This window comes from Pristiophorus japonicus, chromosome 19, assembly GCF_044704955.1.
Source record: "Pristiophorus japonicus isolate sPriJap1 chromosome 19, sPriJap1.hap1, whole genome shotgun sequence".
In the NCBI taxonomy this organism is placed as follows: Eukaryota; Metazoa; Chordata; class Chondrichthyes; family Pristiophoridae; genus Pristiophorus; species Pristiophorus japonicus.
This window is the reverse complement of record NC_091995.1, coordinates 42,261,700-42,282,931: the sequence shown is the minus strand read 5'-3', so window position 1 is coordinate 42,282,931 and position 21,232 is coordinate 42,261,700. Positions and strand designations below refer to the sequence as shown.

General features: G+C 54.0%; 1 protein-coding gene across 2 annotated transcripts in view; it reads right to left on the bottom strand.

Moving 5' to 3' along the window:
* Window positions 1-21,232, bottom strand: part of hsd17b8 (hydroxysteroid (17-beta) dehydrogenase 8) — a 60,757-nt gene that overhangs the window by 7,725 nt on the left and 31,800 nt on the right. For both annotated transcript variants that reach the window (XM_070861446.1, XM_070861447.1), the window contains 3 exons: window positions 18,898-18,982; window positions 4,050-4,092; window positions 48-122 (listed from right to left, as the gene is read on the bottom strand). In XM_070861446.1, coding sequence (XP_070717547.1) covers window positions 48-122; window positions 4,050-4,092; window positions 18,898-18,982 — 203 coding nt within the window. The remainder of the gene's footprint in view (window positions 1-47; window positions 123-4,049; window positions 4,093-18,897; window positions 18,983-21,232) is intronic.

The following is a 21,232-nucleotide window of genomic DNA, read 5'->3' as shown; positions in this document are numbered from 1 at the left end:
CCTTACCCCTCACCCCCAGGACAGGTATCACCAGGTGTGTCACTTACCTGTCACCTCCAGACTGGCTCCCGTGACGTAGCTGCTGTCGTCGGAAGCCAAGAAGACACAGACGTCGGCCACCTCTGCGGAGAGACACAGGCCGTCAGGGACCACAGACAGGTCAAGCTGCCTGCTGAGCAATGACCTATGGTGCTACATACTCGAAGCAGCAGCATCATGGAGACACAAAGCATGTGGCATAGCATCATACACCACAGAAGCCACTCGGCCCAGCCAGCCTGTGCCAGCTCTTTGAAAGAGCTGTCCAGTGAGTCCCATTCTCCCCTGATTCTCCGCAGCTTCGCAAATCTTTCCTTTTCAAGCACATATCCAATTGCCTTTTGAAAGTCACTACTAAATCTGCTTCCACCGCTCTTTCAGGCAACACATTCCAGATCATTACAACTCACTACTTTAAAAAAAATTCTCCTCTCCCCTCTGGTTCCTTTATCAATGCTCTTAAATCTGTGTCCTCTGGTTACTGATCCTTCTGGCACTGGGCACAGTTTCTCCTTATTTATTCCATCAAAACCCTCCATGATTTTGGACACCTCTCTCAAATCTCCCTGTAACCTTCTCTGCTCTAAAGAGAACAGTCCCAGCTTCTCCAGGCTCTACACAGACATGTCTAACAGTCTGCAGTGTTAACCCTGTCATAGAAACATAGAAAATAGGTGCAGGAGCAGGCCATTCGGCCCTTCGAGCCTGCACCGCCATTCAATAAGATCATGGCTGATCATTCAACTTCAGTACCACCTTACTTACTCTATCTAAACCCTTGATGATTTTGCACGTCTCTATCAAATCTCCTCTTAGCCTGCTCTGCTCTAAGGAGAAAAATGCCCCAAGATAATGGACCAACAGATAATTAAAGGGGAGGATGCAACAACCCCACTGACACCTGGGAATCCCTGGCCAAAGACCGCTCTAAGTGGAGGAAGAGCATCCGGGAGGGCGCTGAGCACCTCGAGTCTCATCGCCGAGAGCATGCAGAAATCAAGCACAGGCAGCGGAAGGAGTGTGCGGCAAACCAGACTCCCCACCCACCCTTTCCTCCAACCACTGTCTGTCCCACCTGTGACAGAGACTGTAATTCCCGTATTGGATTGTTCAGCCACCTGAGAACTCACTTTTAGAGTGGAAGCAAGTCTTCCTCGATTTTGAGGGACTGCCTATGATGATGAAAGGGGAGGCTATGAATTCTCTGCCACAAACCATTCTTTTCAAAGGCAATGAGACGGTTGCTTGGAAAAGAGGCATATTAAAGGGTAATGGGGAGCGAGCATGAGAGTGGGATTAGACTGGGGAGCGGACATGAGAGCGGGATTAGACTGGGGAGCGGACATGAGAGTGGGATTAGACTGGGGAGCGGACATGAGATGGGATTAGACTGGGGAGCGGACATGAGATGGGATTAGACTGGGGAGCGGACATGAGATGGGATTGGACTGGGGAACGGACATGAGATGGGATTGGACTGGGGAACGGACATGAGATGGGATTGGATTGGGGAGCGGACATGAGAGTGGGATTAGACTGGGGAGCGGACATGAGAGTGGGATTAGACTGGGGAGCGGACATGAGATGGGATTAGACTGGGGAGCGGACATGAGATGGGATTGGACTGGGGAGCGGACATGAGATGGGATTAGACTGGGGAGCGGACATGAGATGGGATTAGACTGGGGAGCGGACATGAGATGGGATTAGACTGGGGAGCGGACATGAGATGGGATTGGACTGGGGAACGGACATGAGATGGGATTGGACTGGGGAACGGACATGAGATGGGATTGGACTGGGGAGCGGACATGTGATGGGATTAGACTGGGGAGCGGACATGAGATGGGATTGGACTGGGGAGCGGACATGAGATGGGATTAGACTGGGGAGCGGACATGAGATGGGATTGGACTGGGGAGCGGACATGAGATGGTATTAGACTGGGGAGCGGACATGAGATGGGATTGGACTGGGTGGCTCAGGTGGTGAATTACACTGGCGTAGGCTGACGGAGCCAAACGACCTGTGCTAGAATATCCTCCCCGATGAAAGGGCCCGGGACATGAGGGGTAAGGTATCAGAGGGATAGCAGTTACCCCGCGGTTCAACCCAGCAAGGGTCGGGAGGAGGAACAGGATGTGACGTTAAACTAAGGGCCCAGTCTTCCCTCTTAGGTGGACATAAAAGAGCCAGTATTTTTAAGAAGAGCATGGGAGTTCTCCCTGGTGTACTGGGTCCAATATTTATCTCCTCAACCACTATCACGAAAAAAAAATAGATTGCTGTTTGTGGGATCTGGCTGTATGCAAATTGGCTGCTGCATTTCCCTACATTACCACAGTGACTACACTTCAAAACAAAGTACTGGGTCTTTACTCATTGGAGTTCAGAAGGATGAGGGGTGATCTTATAGAAACATTTAAAATAATGAAAGGGATAGACAAGATAGAGGCAGAGAGGTTGTTTCCACTGGTCGGGGAGACTAGAACTAGGGGGCACAGCCTCAAAATACGGGGGAGCCAATTTAAAACCGAGTTGAGAAGGAATTTCTTCTCCCAGAGGGTTGTGAATCTGTGGAATTCTCTGCCCAAGGAAGCAGTTGAGGCTAGCTCATTGAATGTATTCAAATCACAGATAGATAGATTTTTAACCAATAAGGGAATTAAGGGTTATGGAGAGCGGGCGGGTAAGTGGAGCTGAGTCCAAGGCCAGATCAGCCATGATCTTCTTGAATGGTGGAGCAGGCTCGAGGGGCTAGATGGCCTACTCCTGTTCCTAATTCTTATGTTCTTATGTACTTCAAAGGTGGCTGTAAAGCACTTTGGGACGTCCTGAGGTGGTGAAAGATGTTGTATAAGTGTAAGTCTTTCAATTTGGCGACAGAGACGGGCCTCAGGGGAACAAGTATGACCAACAACAACAACTTGTATTATATAGCACCTTTAACGTAGTAAAATGTCCCAAGGCGCGTCACAGGAGTGATTAGGGTTCATTTCTAGAGGTCAGAATTGTAAAGTAGGGAAGTTATGCTAAACCTGTATCGAACTTTGGTTAGACCACTCTGGGAGTACTGTGCACAGTTCTGGTCGCCATATTATAAAAAGGATATAGAGGCACTGGAGAGGGTGCAGAAACGATTTACAAGGATGATACCAGAAATGCGAGGTTATACATATCAGGAAAGGTATGGGTCTCTTTTCTCTTGAAAAAAGGCTGAGGGGTGACTTAATAGAAGTCTTTAAAATGATGAAAGGTTTTGATAGAGTGGATACAGAGAGAATGTTTCCACTTGTGGGGAAGAGCATAACTAGAGGCCATCAATATAAGATAGTCACCAATAAATCCAATAGGGAATTCAGAAGAAACTTCTTTACTCAGAGAGTGGTGAGAATGTGGAACTCACTACCACAGGGAGTGGTTGAAGTGAATAGTATCGATGTATTTAAGGGGAGGCTAGACAAGTATATGAGAGAGAAGGGAATGGAGGGTTATGCTGATAGATTTAGATGAGGAAAGACGGGAGGAGGCTCGAGTGGAGCATAAACGCCAGCATGGACTGGTTGGGCCAAATGGCCTGTTTCTGTGCCGTACATTCTGTGTAATCCTATGATTATCAAACAGAATTTGACACCGAGCCACATAAGGGGATATTAGGATAGGTGACCAAAAGCTTGCTCAAAGAGGTAGATTTTAAGGATGTAGAGGTGGAGAGGTTTAGGGTGGGAATCCTAGAGCTTAGGGCCTCGACACCCGAAGGCACGGCCGCCAATAGTGGGCCGATTAAAATCGGCGATGTACAAAAGGCCAGAACTGGAGGAGCACAGAGATCCCGGCGGGCAGTGGGGTTAGCGGAGGTTACAGAGAGAGGGAGGGGCGGCCCTGGAAGGATTGGGGAACAAGGATGAGAAACATGAGCACTTCCTCCTGCCCCCCACCCATCACCCGAGGCTCTGCTGCACACGACGTTCTCTGCCAACTGAAGGAATCCAGTAAGGGGTCTTACTCACCAGAAGGATCTCCCAGTCGTCCCATGGGCACCAGCCGCAAAACCTGGGGGACGGGTGGGGGGGGGAGGGGAGAGAAATTATATTCCATAAATAACGCACTGCAAATAGGTCACGCATACCCTCGGCCTCTACAACAGTACAAAAGCCAAATACTGCGATGCTGGAATCTGGAATAAAAACAGAAAATGCTGGAAATCTCAGCGGGTCAGGTAGCATCTGTGGCGAGGAAGTAGAGTTAACGTTTCGGGTCGATGACCCTTCGTCAGAACTGGAGAGTTTGGAAAGACCAGATTCTGAACAAGCTCTGAAAGGGGGAGGGGAAGAAAGAGCAAAAGGGAAGGTCTGTGATAGGGTGGAAGGCAGGCGAGATTAGAGAGACAAAAGGGATGATGGGTTGAATTCAAATGGCAATGGCAGGAGTGCCTTAGCCAGTCAGGCGATGTTCACAAGACTCAATAAAACCCCAGCCAGTTGTGTTTGGAGTATCCACAATGGCCTCGAGTTGCCTCCCACTCCTGAGGGTGCTGCCGTGCAGTACAGTTGGACACGGTTAGCCAACCCTCGGCATTCTTCGTGTGTGAGCCTTGACAGTGAGCATCAGTAGGAAAGTCAGTCACTCGGTCAACTTCCTGTCTGCAATGCCACAGGGAGTGAGCTGATAATGAACCTGCTCACTAGTTTAGCATGAATGTGTGATTTATGCGCCTGTGAGTATGCTCTCAGATTTGTAGAGCTGTTGACGCCTGCAATTTCTGTGGTCTGGAGGAGTCTGTATTCCACGTCTATGTTCAGTGTGTGAGGTTGCAGCCCCTCTTGCATTATTTGAAGGGGCTGCTCCTCAAATTCTGGTCCCACGCTCCTGATCTTTGGGCACCCTGTGCGGAGGGGAGCGGGCAGGTCCGAAGGCCTCCTCGTTGGACTGCTCCTGGGCACGGCTAAGGGGGCCATCAGCCAGTCCAGGCAGCGGGCAGTCGAGGGGGTCGTTCAGCCCAACTGCCTGCCTCTCTTCCACGGTTACATCCGAGCCAGGGTGTCCCTGGAGATGGAGCACGCAATGTCCACCGGTACGCTCGAGGCCTTCCGCCAGAGGTGGGCACCAGAGGGACTGGAGTGCATCATCCCCCCGGGAACAGAATTTTAATTTAATTCGATTTGTAAGTTTTCCTTTAATGTTCATTGGTTAATTTGTGGATTTTTGTGCCCTTACAAAAAGGGGGCACTTGATGTAAAGTTCCTTTAAAATAGTTGTAGAGCTGTTACATTGTGAGTGGCTTAGTCAGTCACATGATGTTCACAAGACTCAATAAAACCCCAGCCAGTTGGGTTCGGGGGATCCACGATGGGGCAGGTGGTTGTGAGCCTGGTGGATGAACTGGTAATGTGCAGTGTTATTGTTGAACCTTTTGCTAATAAACCGACTAGTTCTTAATAGCAATGTGTTGCCATGAATTCTTAAGCAAAGAACTCATGAAGCAAATACATTACAAAATGGTTCACCGCTTTCATGTGTTCAAAGTCCAGGGTAACATCCCAGGGCTGTTGCCAAATCCAATCGGTAAACAGAGCAACAGGGATTTGTGTTGGGAGCACTGAGCTTGCTGCGTTATTAGATATTGGGCCGATACAGGTGTACTCCTGGTTCACAGAGAGCTTGGCCTTGCTGAGAGACCTGCCCGTTAGTACTGAGCACCAGGGGAAAGTCTGTTATGCTATACACCATCCTAGCCTCATGCAAATCTGCTCCGTCCCTGAAATGGCAATCAATAACCTATTCCTGCTCAAACTGTGTGGTATCAAAGTCCATGTGCGCAGTGTGTACATTACGCGCAGATTAACGGGGCATATTCTGACCTTCACAAAACACCACACTGTCAGTTATCAATTTTAAAATAAGAGTTGAAGCCCCTGGTTCTATGGTGACAGATACCGTTTAAGTGCTTTTGTGAGCTGGGGGCACAGGTTTGATCCCCTGGGCATGTGATTTCACGGACTCGAGTAAAGGACAGAGAAAACAATCAGATCTTGCTCGGGATCGCGTTCCCTGTCTGTGGAACCATGTCCTGTGTGAGTGTCAGCAAGTAATCAGGAAGGCAAATGGAAAGTTGGCCTTTATTGCAAGGGGGATAGAGTATAAAAGTAGCGAAGTCCTGCTACAACTGTACAGGGTATTGGTGAGACCACACCTGGAATACTGCGTACAGTTTTGGTCTCCGTATTTAAGGAAGGATATAATTGCATTGGAGTCAGTTCAGAGAAAGTTCACTCGGTTGATTCCTGAGATGAGGGGATTGACTTATGAAGTAAGGATGAGCAGGTTGGGTCGATACCAATTGGAGTTTAGAAGTATGAGACGTGATCTTACTGAAATGCATAAGATTCTGAGGGGGCTCAACAAGGAAGATGCAGAGAGGATGTTTCCCCTCGTGGAGGAATCTAGAACTAGGGGGTATAGTTTCAGAATAAGGGGCCGCCCATTTAAAACGCTGATGAGGAGGAATTCAATCTATGGAATTCTCTGCCCGAGAGAGCTGTGGAAGCTGGATCACTGAATATATTTAAGGTGGAGACAGACAGATTTTTAAATGATAAGGGAGTAAAGGGTTATGGGGAGCGGGCAGGGAAGTGGAGTTCTGGCCAAGATCGGATCAGCCATGATCCTACTGAATGGCAGAGCAGACTCGAGGGGCCAAATGGCCGACTCCTGCTCCTATTTCTTATGTTCTTATGAACCATGTCCAATGTGGGTGTCAGTGGGACCGTGTCCTGTGTGTGGGTCAGTGGGACCATGTCCTGTGTGTGGGTCAGTGGGACCGTGTCCTGTGTGTGGGTCAGTGGGACTGTGTACTATGTGTGGGTCAGTGGGACCATGCCCTGTGTGTCGGTCACTGGGACCATGTCCTGTGTGTGGGTCACTGGGACCATGTCCTGTGTGTGGGTCTGTGGGACCATGTCCTGTGTGTGGGTCACTGGGACCTGTGTGTGGGTCAGTGGGACCGTGTCCTGTGTGTGGGTCAGTGGGACCTGTGTGTGGGTCAGTGGGACCGTGTCCTGTGTGTGGGTCTGTGGGACCATGTCCTGTGTGTGGGTCAGTGGAACCTGTGTGTGGGTCAGTGGGACCTGTGTGTGGGTCAGTGGGACCGTGTCCTGTGTGTGGGTCAGTGGGACCTGTGTGTGGGTCAGTGGGACCATGCCCTGTGTGTGGGTCAGTGGGACCATGCCCTGTGTGTAGGTCAGTGGGACCATGTCCTGTGTGTCGGTCAGTGGGACCATGTCCTGTGTGTGGGTCAGTGGGACCATGCCCTGTGTGTGGGTCAGTGGGACCATGTCCTGTGTGTCGGTCAGTGGGACCATGTCCTGTGTGTGGGTCAGTGGGACCGTGTCCTGTGTGTGGGTCAGTGGGACCTGTGTGTGGGTCAGTGGGACCGTGTCCTGTGTGTGGGTCAGTGGGACCTTATCCTGTGTGTGGGTCAGTGGGATCGTGTCCTGTGTATGGGTCAGTGGGACCATGCCCTGTGTGTGGGTCAGTGGGACCATGTCCTGTGTGTCGGTCAGTGGGACCATGTCCTGTGTGTGGGTTAGTGGGACAATGTCCTGTGTAGGTCAGTGGGATCATGTCCTGTGTGTAGGTCAATGGGACCGTGTCCTGTGTGTGGGTCCTGTGTGTGGGTCAGTGGGACCATGTCCTGTGTGTGGGTCAGTGGGACCGTGTACTGTGAAGGTCAGTGGGACCATGTCCTGTGTGTGGGTCAGTGGGACCATGTCCTGTGTGTGTGTCCTGTGTGTGGGTCAGTGGGACCATGTCCTATGTGTGGGTCAGTGGGACCATGTCCTGTGTGTGGGTCAGTGGGACCATGTCCTATGTGTGGGTCAGTGGGACCATGTCCTGTGTGTGGGTCCTGTGTGCGGGTCAGTGGGACCATGCCCTGTGTGTCGGTCAGTGGGACCATGTCCTGTGTGTCGATCAGTGGGACCATGTCCTGTGTGTGGGTCAGTGGGACCATGTCCTGTGTGTGGGTCAGTGGGACCATGCCCTGTGTGTGGGTCAGTGGGACCATGCCTTGTGTGTGGGTCAGTGGGACCATGTCCTGTGTGTGGGTCAGTGGGACCGTGTCCTGTTTGTGGGTCAGTGGGACCATGTCCTGTGTGTGGGTCAGTGGGACCGTGTCCTGTGTGTGGGTCAGTGGGACTGTGTCCTGTGTGTGGGTCAGTGGGACCATGTCCTGTGTGTGGGTCAGTGGGACAATGTCCTGTGTAGGTCAGTGGGACCATGTCCTGTGTGTAGGTCAGTGGGACCGTGTCCTGTGTGTGGGTCAGTGGGACAATGTCCTGTGTGTGGGTCAGTGGGACCATGTCCTGTGTGTGGGTCCTGTGTGTGGGTCAGTGGGACCATGTTCTGTGTGTGGGTCAGTGGGACCGTGTCCTGTGTAGGTCAGTGGGACCATGTCCTGTGTGTGGGTCAGTGGGACCATGTCCTGTGTGTGGGTCAGTGTGACCATGTCCTGTGTGTGGGTCAGTGGGACCATATCCTATGTGTGAGTCAGTGGGACCATGTCCTGTGTGTGGGTCCTGTGTGTGGGTCAGTGGGACCATGTCCTGTGTGTGGGTCAGTGCGACCGTGTCCTGTGTGTGGGTCAGTGGGACCATGTCCTGTGTGTGGGTCAGTGGGACCGTGTCCTGTGTGTGGGTCAGTGGGACAATGTCCTGTGTGGGTCAGTGGGACCATGTCCTGTGTGTGGGTCAATGGGACCATGTCCTGTGTGTGGGTCAGTGGGACCGTGTCCTGTGTGTGGGTCAGTGGGACCGTGTCCTGTGTGTGGGCCAGTGGGACCGTGTCCTGTGTGTGGGCCAGTGGGACCGTGTCCTATGTGTTGGCCAGTGGGACCGTGTCCTGTGTGTCGGTCACTGGGACCTGTGTATGGGTCAGTGGGACCATGTCCTGTGTGTGGGTCAGTGGGACCATGTCCTGTGTGTTGGTCAGTGGGACCATGTCCTGTGTGTTGGTCAGTGGGACAATGTCCTGTGTGTGGGTCAGTGGGACCATGTCCTGTGTGTGGGTCCTGTGTGTGGGTCAGTGGGACCATGTTCTGTGTGTGGGTCAGTGGGACCGTGTCCTGTGTAGGTCAGTGGGACCATGTCCTGTGTGTGGGTCAGTGGGACCATGTCCTGTGTGTGGGTCAGTGTGACCATGTCCTGTGTGTGGGTCAGTGGGACCATATCCTATGTGTGAGTCAGTGGGACCATGTCCTGTGTGTGGGTCCTGTGTGTGGGTCAGTGGGACCATGTCCTGTGTGTGGGTCAGTGCGACCGTGTCCTGTGTGTGGGTCAGTGGGACCATGTCCTGTGTGTGGGTCAGTGGGACCGTGTCCTGTGTGTGGGTCAGTGGGACAATGTCCTGTGTGGGTCAGTGGGACCATGTCCTGTGTGTGGGTCAATGGGACCATGTCCTGTGTGTGGGTCAGTGGGACCGTGTCCTGTGTGTGGGTCAGTGGGACCGTGTCCTGTGTGTGGGCCAGTGGGACCGTGTCCTGTGTGTGGGCCAGTGGGACCGTGTCCTATGTGTTGGCCAGTGGGACCGTGTCCTGTGTGTCGGTCACTGGGACCTGTGTATGGGTCAGTGGGACCATGTCCTGTGTGTGGGTCAGTGGGACCATGTCCTGTGTGTTGGTCAGTGGGACCATGTCCTGTGTGTTGGTCAGTGGGACCGTGTCCTGTGTGTGAGTCGGTGGGACCTGTGTGTGGGTCAGCGGGACCGTGTCCTGTGTGTGGGTCAGTGGGACCATGTCCTGTGTGTGGTTCAGTGGGACAATGTCCTGTGTGTGGGTCAGTGTGACCATGTCCTGTGTGTGGGTCAGTGGGACCATATCCTATGTGTGAGTCAGTGGGACCATGTCCTGTGTGTGGGTCCTGTGTGTGGGTCAGTGGGACCATGTCCTGTGTGTGGGTCAGTGCGACCGTGTTCTGTGTGTGGGTCAGTGGGACCGTGTCCTGTGTAGGTCAGTGGGACCATGTCCTGTGTGTGAGTCAGTGGGACCATGTCCTGTGTGTGGGTCAGTGTGACCATGTCCTGTGTGTGGGTCAGTGGGACCATATCCTATGTGTGAGTCAGTGGGACCATGTCCTGTGTGTGGGTCCTGTGTGTGGGTCAGTGGGACCATGTCCTGTGTGTGGGTCAGTGCGACCGTGTCCTGTGTGTGGGTCAGTGGGACCATGTCCTGTGTGTGGGTCAGTGGGACCGTGTCCTGTGTGTGGGTCAGTGGGACAATGTCCTGTGTGGGTCAGTGGGACCGTGTCCTGTGTGTGGGTCAGTGGGACCATGTCCTGTGTGTGGGTCGGTGGGACCTTGTCCTGTGTGTGGGTCAGTGGGACCTGTGTGTGGGTCAGTGGCACCATGTCCTGTGTGTGGGTCAGTGGTACCATGCCCTGTGTGTGGGTCAGTGGGACCTGTGTGTGGGTCAGTGGGACCATGCCCTGTGTGTGGGTCAGTGGGACAGTGTCCTGTGTGTGGGTCACTGGGACCGTGTCTGTGTGTGGGTCAGCGGGACCATGTCCTGTGTGTGGGTCAGTGGGACCATGTCCTGTGTGTGGGTCGGTGGGACCTTGTCCTGTGTGTGGGTCAGTGGGACCTGTGTGTGGGTCAGTGGCACCATGTCCTGTGTGTGGGTCAGTGGTACCATGCCCTGTGTGTGGGTCAGTGGGACCTGTGTGTGGGTCAGTGGGACCATGCCCTGTGTGTGGGTCAGTGGGACAGTGTCCTGTGTGTGGGTCACTGGGACCGTGTCTGTGTTTGGTCAGTGGGACCATACCTTGTGTGGGTCAGTGGGAACTTGTCCTGTGTGTGGATCAATGGGAGCATGTCCTGTGTGTGGGTCAGTGGGACCATGCCCTGTGTGGGTCAGTGGGACCGTGTCCTGTGTGTGGGTCAGTGGGACTGTGTCCTGTGTGTGGGTCAGTGGGACCATACCCTGTGTGGGTCAGTGGGACCGTGTCCTGTGTGTGGATCAATGGGAGCATGTCCTGTGTGTGTCAGTGGGACCGTGTCCTGTGTGTGTCAGTGGGACCGTGTCCTGTGTGTGGGTCAGTGGGACTGTGTCCTGTGTGTGGATCAATGGGACCATGCCCTTTGTGTGGGTCAGTGGGACCTGTGTGTGGGTCAGTGGGACCGTGTCCTGTGTGTGGGTCAGTGGGACCGTGTCCTGTGTGTGGATCAATGAGACCATGCCCTGTGTGTGGGTCAGTGGGACCATGCCCTGTGTGTGGGTCAGTGGAACCATGTCCTGTGTGTGGGTCAGTAAAACTGTGTCCTGTGTGTGGGTCAGTGGGACCTGTGTGTGGGTCACTGGGACCGTGTCTGTGTTTGGTCAGTGGGACCATACCCTGTGTGGGTCAGTGGGACCGTGTCCTGTGTGTAGATCAATGGGAGCATGTCCTGTGTGTGGGTCACTGGGACCGTGTCCCGTGTGTGGGTCAGTGGGACCATGCCCTGTGTGGGTCAGTGGGACCGTGTCCTCTGTGTGGGTCAGTGGGACTGTGTCCTGTGTGTGGATCAATGGGACCATGTCCTTTGTGTGGGTCAGTGAGACCTGTGTCTGGGTCAGTGAGACCGTGTCCTGTGTGTGGGTCAGTGGGACCGTGTCCTGTGTGTGGGTCAGTTGGACCATGTCCTGTGTGTGGGTCAGTGGGACCATGCCCTGTGTGGGTCAGTGGGACCATGCCGTGTGTGGGTCAGTGGGACCTGTGTGTGGGTCAGTTGGACCATGTCCTGTGTGTGGGTCACTGGGACCACGTCCTGTGTGTGGGTCACTGGGACCATGTCCTGTGTGTGGGCCAGTGGGACCGTGTCCTGTGTGTGGGCCAGTGGGACCGTGTCCTGTGTGTGGGTTAGTGGGACCATGTCCTGTGTGTGGGTCAGTGGGACCTGTGTATGGGTCAGTGGGACTGTGTCCTGTGTGTGGGTCAGTGGGACCGTGTCCTGTGTGTGGGTCAGTGGGACCATGTCCTGTGTGTGGGTCAGTGGGACCGTGTCCTGTGTGTGAGTCGGTGGGACCTGTGTGTGGGTCAGCGGGACCGTGTCCTGTGTGTGGGTCAGTGGGACCATGTCCTGTGTGTGGGTCAGTGGGACCATGTCCTGTGTGTGTATGTCGGTGGGACCTTGTCCTGTGTGTGGGTCAGTGGGACCTGTGTGTGGGTCAGTGGGACCGTGTCCTGTGTGTGGGTCAGTGGGATCATACCCTGTGTGTGGGTCAGTGGGATCTGTGTATGGGTCAGTGGGACTGTGTCCTGTGTGTGGGTCAGTGGGACCTGTGTGTGGGTCAGTGGGACCTGTGTGTGGGTCAGTGGGACCATACCCTGTGTGGGTCAGTGGGACCGTGTCCTGTGTGTGAATCAATGGGAGCATGTCCTGTGTGTGTCAGTGGGACCGTGTCCTGTGTGTGTCAGTGGGACCGTGTCCTGTGTGTGGGTCAGTGGGACTGTGTCCTGTGTGTGGATCAATGGGACCATGCCCTTTGTGTGGGTCAGTGGGACCTGTGTGTGGGTCAGTGGGACCGTGTCCTGTGTGTGGGTCAGTGGGACCGTGTCCTGTGTGTGGATCAATGAGACCATGCCCTGTGTGTGGGTCAGTGGGACCATGCCCTGTGTGTGGGTCAGTGGAACCATGTCCTGTGTGTGGGTCAGTAAAACTGTGTCCTGTGTGTGGGTCAGTGGGACCTGTGTGTGGGTCAGTGGGACCGTGTCCTGTGTGTGGATCAATGGGACCATGCCCTGTGTGTGGGTCAGTGGAACCGTGTCCTGTGTGTGGGTCAGTGGGACCGTGTCCTGTGTGTGGGTCAGTGGGACCGTGTCCTGTGTGTGGGTCAGTGGAGCATGTCCTGTGTTTGGGTCAGTGTGACCATGTCCTGTGTGTGGGTCAGTGGGACCTGTGTGTGGGTCAGTGGGACCATGCTCTGTGTATGGGTCAGTGGGACCTGTGGGTGGGTCAGTGGGACTGTGTCCTGTGTGTGGGTCACTGGGACCTGTGCGTGGGTCAGTGGGACCATGTCCTGTGTGTGGGTCAGTGGGACCTGTGTGTGGGTCAGTGGGACCTGTGTGTGGGTCAGTGGGACAGTGTCCTGTGTGTGGGTCACTGGGACCGTGTCTGTGTTTGGTCAGTGGGACCATACCCTGTGTGGGTCAGTGGGACCGTGTCCTGTGTGTGGATCAATGGGAGCATGTCCTGTGTGTGGGTCACTGGGACCGTGTCCCGTGTGTGGGTCAGTGGGACCATGCCCTGTGTGGGTCAGTGGGACCGTGTCCTGTGTGTGGATCAGTGGGACTGTGTCCTGTGTGTTGATCAATGGGACCATGTCCTTTGTGTGGGTCAGTGAGACCTGTGTCTGGGTCAGTGGGACCGTGTCCTGTGTGTGGGTCAGTGGGACCGTGTCCTGTGTGTGGATCAATGAGACCATGTCCTGTGTGTGTGTCCTGTGTGCGGGTCAGTGGGACCATGTCCTGTGTGTGGGTCAGTGTGACCATGTCCTGTGTGTGGGTCAGTGGGACCATGTCCTATGTGTGGGTCAGTGGGATCATGTCCTGTGTGTGGGTCCTGTGTGTGGGTCAGTGTGACCATGTCCTGTGTGTGGGTCAGTGCGACCGTGTCCTGTGTGTGGGTCAGTGGGACCATGTCCTGTGTGGATCAGTGGGACCATGTCCTTTGTGTGGGTCAGTGAGACCGTATCCTGTGTGGGTCAGTGGGACCACGTCCTGTGTGTGGATCAGTGGGACCGTATCCTGTGTGGGTCAGTGGGACCATGCCCTGTGTGTGGGTCAGTGGGACCTGTGTGTGGGTCAGTGGGACCATGTCCTGTGTGTGGGTCAGTGGGACCATGTCCTGTGTGGGTCAGTGGGACCATGTCCTGTGTGTGGGTCAGTGGGATGTATCCTGTGTGTGGGTCAGTGGGACCATGCCCTGTATGTGGGTCAGTGGGACCTGTGTGTGGATCAGTGGGACCATGTCCTTTGTGTGGGTCAGTGAGACCGTATCCTGTGTGGGTCAGTGGGACCACGTCCTGTGTGTGGATCAGTGGGACCGTATCCTGTGTGGGTCAGTGGGACCATGTCCTGTGTGTGGGTCAGTGGGACCTGTGTGTGGGTCAGTGGGACCATGTCCTGTGTGTGGGTCAGTGGGACCATGTCCTGTGTGGGTCAGTGGGACCATGTCCTGTGTGTGGGTCAGTGGGACGTATCCTGTGTGTGGGTCAGTGGGACCATGCCCTGTATGTGGGTCAGTGGGACCTGTGTGTGGATCAGTGGGACCGTGTCCTGTGTGGGTCAGTGGGACCTGTGTGTGGATCAGTGGGACCATGTCCTGTGTGTGGGTCAGTGGGACCGTGTCCTGTGTGTGGGTCAGTGGGACCAGTGTGTGGGTCAGTGGACCATGTCCTGTGTGGGTCAGTGGGACCTGTGTGTCGGTCAGTGGGACCGTGTCCTGTGTGGGTCAGTGGGACCTGTGTGTGGGTCAGTGGGACCATGTCCTGTGTGTGGGTCAGTGGGATCGTGTCCTGTGTGTGGGTCACTGGGACCTGTGTGTGGGTCAGTGGAACCATGCCCTGTGTGTGGGTCACTGGGACCTGTGTGTGGGTCAGTGGGACCATGTCCTGTGTGTGGGTCAGTGGGACCTGTGTGTGGGTCAGTGGGACCATGTCCTGTGTGTGGGTCAGTGGGATCGTGTCCTGTGTGTGGGTCACTGGGACCTGTGTGTGGGTCAGTGGAACCATGCCCTGTGTGTGGGTCACTGGGACCTGTGTGTGGGTCAGTGGGACCATGTCCTGTGTGTGGGTCAGTGGGACCGTATCCTGTGTGTGGGTCAGTGGGACCATGTCCTGTGTGTGGGTCACTGGGACCTGTGTGTGGGTCAGTGGGACCATGTCCTGTGTGTGAGTCAGTGGGACCGTGTCCTGTGTGTGGTTCACTGGGACCTGTGTGTGGGTCAGTGGGACCATGTCCTGTGTGTGGGTCAGTGGGACCTGTGTGTGGGTCAGTGGGACCATGTCCTGTGTGTGGGTCAGTGGGACCGTGTCCTGTGTGTGGGTCAGTGGGACCATGTCCTGTGTGTGTGTCAGTGGGACCATGTCCTGTGTGTGGGTCAGTGGGACCATGTCCTGTGTGTGGGTCACTGGGACCTGTGTGTGGATCAGTGGGACCGTGTCCTGTGTGTGGGTCACTGGGACCTGTGTGTGGGTCAGTGGGACCATGTCCTGTGTGTGGGTCAGTGGGACCATGTCCTGTGTGTGGGTCAGTGGGACCTTTGTGTGGGTCAGTGGCACCATGTCCTGTGTGTGGGTCAGTGGGACCTGTGTGTGGGTCAGTGGGACCTTGACCCCTGTGTGGGTCAGTGGGACCATGTCCTGTGTGGGTCAGTGGGACCATGTCCTGTGTGGTTCAGTGGGACCATGTCCTGTGTGTGGGTCAGTGAGACCGTATCCCGTGTGGGTCAGTGGGAGCATGTCCTGTGTGTGTGTCAGTGGGACCATGTCCTGTGTGTGGGTCAGTGGGACCATGTCCTGTGTGTCGATCAGTGGGACCATGTCCTGTGTGTCGGTCAGTGGGACCATGTCCTGTGTGTGGGTCAGTGGGACCTTGTCCAGTGTGTGGGTCACTGGGACCGTGTCTTGTGTGTGGGTCAGTGGGACCTGTGTGTGGGTCAGTGGGACCATGTCCTGTGTGTGGGTCAGTGGGACCATGCCCTGTGTGTTGGGCAGTGGGACCGTGTCCTGTGTGTGGGTCAGTGGGACCGTGTCCTGTGTGTGGGTCAGTGGGACCATGTCCTGTGTGTGGGTCAGTGGGACCGTGTCCTGTGTGGGTCAGTGGGACCATGTCCTGTGTGTGGGTCAGTGAGACCGTATCCTGTGTGGGTCAGTGGGACCAAATCCTGTGTGTGGGTCAGTGGGACCGTGTCCTGTGTGTGGGCCAGTGGGACCTGTGTGTGGGTCAGTGGGACCATGTCCTGTGTGTGGGTCAGTGGGACCTGTGTGTGGGTCAGTGGGACCGTGTCCTGTGTGTGGGTCAGTGGGACCATGTCCTGTGTGTGGGTCAGTGGGACCGTGTCCTGTGTGTGGGTCAGTGGGACCGTGTCCTGTGTTTGGGTCAGTGGGACCGTGTCCTGTGTGTGGGTCAGTGGGACCGTGTCCTGTGTGGGTCAGTGGGACCGTGTCCTGTGTGTGGGTCATTGGGACCGTCTCCTGTGTGTGGGTCAGTGGGACCGTGTCCTGTGTGGGTCAGTGGGTCCATGTCCTGTGTGTGGGTCAGTGGGACAGTGTCCTGTGTGTGGATCAGTGGGACCGTGTCCTGTGTGGGTCAGTGGGTCCATGTCCTGTGTGGGTCAGTGGGACCTTGTCCTGCGTGTGGGTCAGTGGGACCTGTGTGTGGTTCAGTGGGACCATGTCCTGTGTGTGGGTCAGGGGGACCATGTCCTGTGTGGGTCAGTGGGACCATGTCCTGTGTGTGGGTCAGTGGGACTGTGTCCTGTGTTTGGGTCAGTGGGACCGTGTCCTGTGTGTGGGTCAGTGGGACCATGTCCTGTGTGTGGGTCAGTGGGACCGTGTCCTGTGTGTGGGTCAGTGGGACCGTGTCCTGTGTGGGTCAGTGGGACCATGTCCTGTGTGTGGGTCAGTGGGACCATGTCCTGTGTGTGGGTCAGTGGGACCGTGTCCTGTGTGTGGGTCAGTGGGACCGTGTCCTGTGTGGGTCAGTGGGACCATGTCCTGTGTGTGGGTCAGTGGGACCGTGTCCTGTGTGTGGGTCAGTGGGACCATGTCCTGTGTGTGGGTCAGTGGGACCATTTCCTGTGTGTGGGTCAGTGGGACCATGTCCTGTGTGGGTCAGTGGGACCATGTCCTGTGTGGGTCAGTGGGACCATGTCCTGTGTGTGGGTCAGTGGGACCATGTCCTTTGTGTGGGTCACTGGGACCTGTGTGTGGGTCAGTGGGACCATGTCCTGTGTGTGGGTCAGTGGGACCATGTCCTGTGTGTGGGTCAGTGGGACCTTTGTGTGGGTCAGTGGCACCATGTCCTGTGTGTGGGTCAGTGGGACCTGTGTGTGGGTCAGTGGGACCATGACCCGTGTGTGGGTCAGTGGGACCATGTCCTGTGTGTGGGTCAGTGGGACCATGTCCTGTGTGTCGGTCAGTGGGACCGTGTCCTGTGTGTGGGTCAGTGGGACCTGTGTGTGGGTCAGTGGCACCTGTGTGTGGGTCAGTGGGCCCATGTCCTGTGTGTGGGTCAGTGGGACCATGTCCTGTGTGTGGGTCAGTGGGCCCATGTCCTGTGTGTGGGTCAGTGGGACCATGTCCTGTGTGTGAGTCAGTGGGACCGTGTCCTGTGTGTTGGTCAGTGGGATCTGTGTGTGGGTCAGTGGGCCCATTTCCAGTGTGTGGGTCAGTGGGACCCTGTCCTGTGTGTGGGTCAGTGGGACCATGTCCTGTGTGTGGGTCAGTGGGACCTGTGTGTGGGTCAGTGGGACCATGTCCTGTGTGTGGGTCAGTGTGACCGTGTCCTGTGTGTGGGTCAGTGGGAACCTGTCCTGTGTGTGGGTCAGTGGGACCCTGTCCTGTGTGTGGGTCAGTGGGACCGTGTCCTGTGTGTGGGTCAGTGGGACCGTGTCCTGTGTGTGGGTCAGTGGGACCGTGACCCGTGTGTGGGTCAGTGGGACCGTGTCCTGTGTGTGGGTCAGTGGGACCATGTCCTGTGTGTGGGTCAGTGGGACCGTGTCCTGTGTGTGGGTCAGTGGGCCCATGTCCTGTGTGTGGGTCAGTGGGACCATGTCCTGTGTGTGAGTCAGTGGGACCGTGTCCTGTGTGTTGGTCAGTGGGATCTGTGTGTGGGTCAGTGGGCCCATGTCCTGTGTGTGGGTCAGTGGGACCCTGTCCTGTGTGTGGGTCAGTGGGATCATGTCCTGTGTGTGGGTCAGTGGGACCTGTGTGTGGGTCAGTGGGACCATGTCCTGTGTGTGGGTCAGTGGGACCATGTCCTGTGTGTGGGTCAGTGGGACCATGCCCTGTGTGTGGGTCAGTGGGACCATGTCCTGTGTGTGGGTCAGTGGGACCGTGTCCGGTGTGTGGGTCAGTGGGACCGTGTCCAGTGTGGGTCAGCACCAATAGGGAAGGATTGGAGAAAAACAAGAAAATCTGGAGAGGACGGATTTTTCAAAAATCCTGAAGTCCAATTGAGACAAAGATCTGGATTTTCGGTTTTGATGATTTCGGGGTGGTAATTGTCAGGGCGGTAAAATTTGCGCCCGGGAACAATTGGCGCCTCAGTCAGCAAAATTTGCCAGCTGGGCCGGGAGTGCTAAGGGAGGTGTTGCACACCTCTCTCAGGGCGCTCGGCTGGCGGAGCATGTGAAAATCCCCAGCTAAACAGCCGACCTCGGAGTGCTCGGAGAGAGACCTGGGGGGAAAAAAAACACCAAAAATATTCCCAATAAATAACTCACAGCACAACATGTGTCGCAAAAAAAAAAACTATCACACTTACCTGAGGTCAACATTACTCACCTCACTGCAGCTGGCATAGGTCGGACCGCCCGCTTTCACTAGTCCCAGCGAGGCACTCTACGGATCGGGAGGGAGCCAAAAATCGAACCAATGTTGCCACCAACAGTGTTGCACACTGGCTCGCCACTTCCGGGTGGTAATGCTTCCTGCCCCCTTAAAACAGGCCCGTAAACCCCGGCGGGCGCTGGAAGCTGGCCCCCGGCCCGGAAGAGCTCACCGCCGCCATTGCCACCCCTCCGGGACGAAAACATAGGCGGCAACGAGCCGAAAATGCAACACCGTGTCTTTGCTATAACTTTACACGCGTGATCTGATCTTACCGTATCCAGCACCTTCTGAGGGACCTTAGCTGCCATCGGTGTGTCAATGAATCCTGGGAGGATGGTGTTGCACCTGATTCCGTACCTGCAGCAACAGAGACAATGAGGGTGAGACACGGAGCGAAAAAGGTAGGCTTGAGCTGTAATACAGTCAGGCAAGTAACACATAGTATAACACACACTAACACATACACAGTAACACAGCATTTAACGCGCACACAATAAAACACCCTTTCATAAAACGATGTTGATTCCGCCTAATCATGTTATGGTTTTCTAAGTGCCCTGTTACCATTTCCTGAACAATGGATTCCAGTATTTTCCCACCGACTGTTGTCAGGCTAACTGGTCTGTCGTTCCCTGTTTTCTCTCCCTCCTTTCTTGAATAGCGGGGTTACATTTGCTCCCTTCCAATCCGCTGGGACCATTCTAGAATCTAGGGAGTTATGGAAGATCACAACCAATGCGTCCACTATCTCTGCAGCCACCTCTTTTAGAAGCCGAGAATGTAGGCGATCAGGTCCAGGGGATCTGTCAATTTTAGTCCCATTAATTTATCCAGTACTTTTTCTTTATTAATAGTAATTACTTTAAGTTCTTCGCTCTCTTTAAACCCTTGGTTCCCCACTATTTCCAGTATGTTTTTGTGTCTTCTACTGTGAAGACAGATACAAAATATTTGTTTCATGTCTCTGCCATTTCCTTATTCCCCATTACAATTTCTCCTGTCTCTAAGGGACCTAATTGCCTCAAAGGGACCCAGGTCCTACAATCTGTTTTTATATTTCTTGCTAGTTTACTCCCATTCTATTTTCTCCTCTTTATCAATTTTTTGGTCATCCTTTGCTGATCTCTAAAACCTTTCCATTCTTCAGGCTTACTACTCTTTTTGGCAACATTGTAAGCCTCATCTTTTAATCTAATACTATCCTTAAATTCACGTGTTAACTTTTTGCTATTTTTCCCTGATGTAACCTTAGTCATTGATGCTCAATTGCCTTGGTTAAATTTTCTCTTTAGACTTATAACTTTATCCTTACCTGAACCCTTCCCCTCCTTATTAGTTTAAAGCCCAATCTATTGCCCTAGTTATTCGATTCACCAGTAATACACACAGTAACACACTCAGTGTAATGCACAAATTGAGTTTTTATTCCTCAAGGGAATGTTTATTCATTGAGAATAATGAATTATTTCATTCAATGATGACCATTACTTATCTACCGTCGTACCTTTTATTCTAATTTCCCAATCTACCTTAGCCAATTCGCCCCTCTTGCCTACGTAATTGGCTTTGTTTAAATTTTGGACTTAAGTACATCACTCTCAAATTCAACATGAAATTCTACCATATTATGATCACTCTTCCCCAGAGGAGCCTTCACTATTATTATTACCAATTAACCCTCTCTCACTACTTTTGCCAATTTGGATTGGTCAGTCGATATGAAGATTAAAGTCCCCCACGATTATTGCATTACCCTTATTACATGCTCCTCTGATTTCATGAATTATACTCTGACCAACACTATGACTACTGTTAGGGGGCCTATAAACTCCTCCCACCAGTGTTTTCTGCCCGTTGTTATTTCCAAGCTCCACTCATACTGATTGTACATCATGATTTTCTGGGCTCAGATCCTTTCTCACTACTGTCGTTTATTGTATCCTTTATTATCAGGGCTACCTCCCGCCCTCTCCTTTTCCATTTTGCCTATCTTTTCTAAACATCAAGTACCCTGGTATATTTAGTTCCCAGCCTTGGTCACCCTGCAACCACGTCTCAGTAATGGCTGCTTGATCAAACCCATTTATCTCTATTTATGCCATTAATTCACCTCACTTGTTACAAGTGCGTCATGCATTCAGATATAGCCCCCGTAGTTTTAACTTTTTACTATTTTTCCCTGATGTGACTTTAAGTCATTAGTGCCTTGGTTAAACCTTCTGAGGGCTGGATTTTCCGGTCCTTTGTGCTCCGGGTTTCGCCCCGGAGCGGCGTGAACGGCGACGATGAGGTCTCCTGCGCTCCGTCGCAATCCTTCCGGTCTGGTTTTGTGGTGGCGTTAGGCAGGAGTTTTGACCTTTTGCCCGGTGCGTGCGCCCAGAAGCGTGCCCGCAACGACAGCTTGGGAAATCAGTGCGGTCCAGCATAGCCGGCAGTGTGGAGGAGGGTTAAGTATTACAAAAGTAAGTGCGAGTCTTTGTTCTTTTAATTTGTGTTGTGGAGGCTTGGGAATGTTTATGTGTGTTTTTTTTTAAAAGGTTTGCCCCCCCTCCCCACCTCAGGCCTCTCTCGGAGCACCCACGGCCCAGCACCTTAGTTCTCGAATTT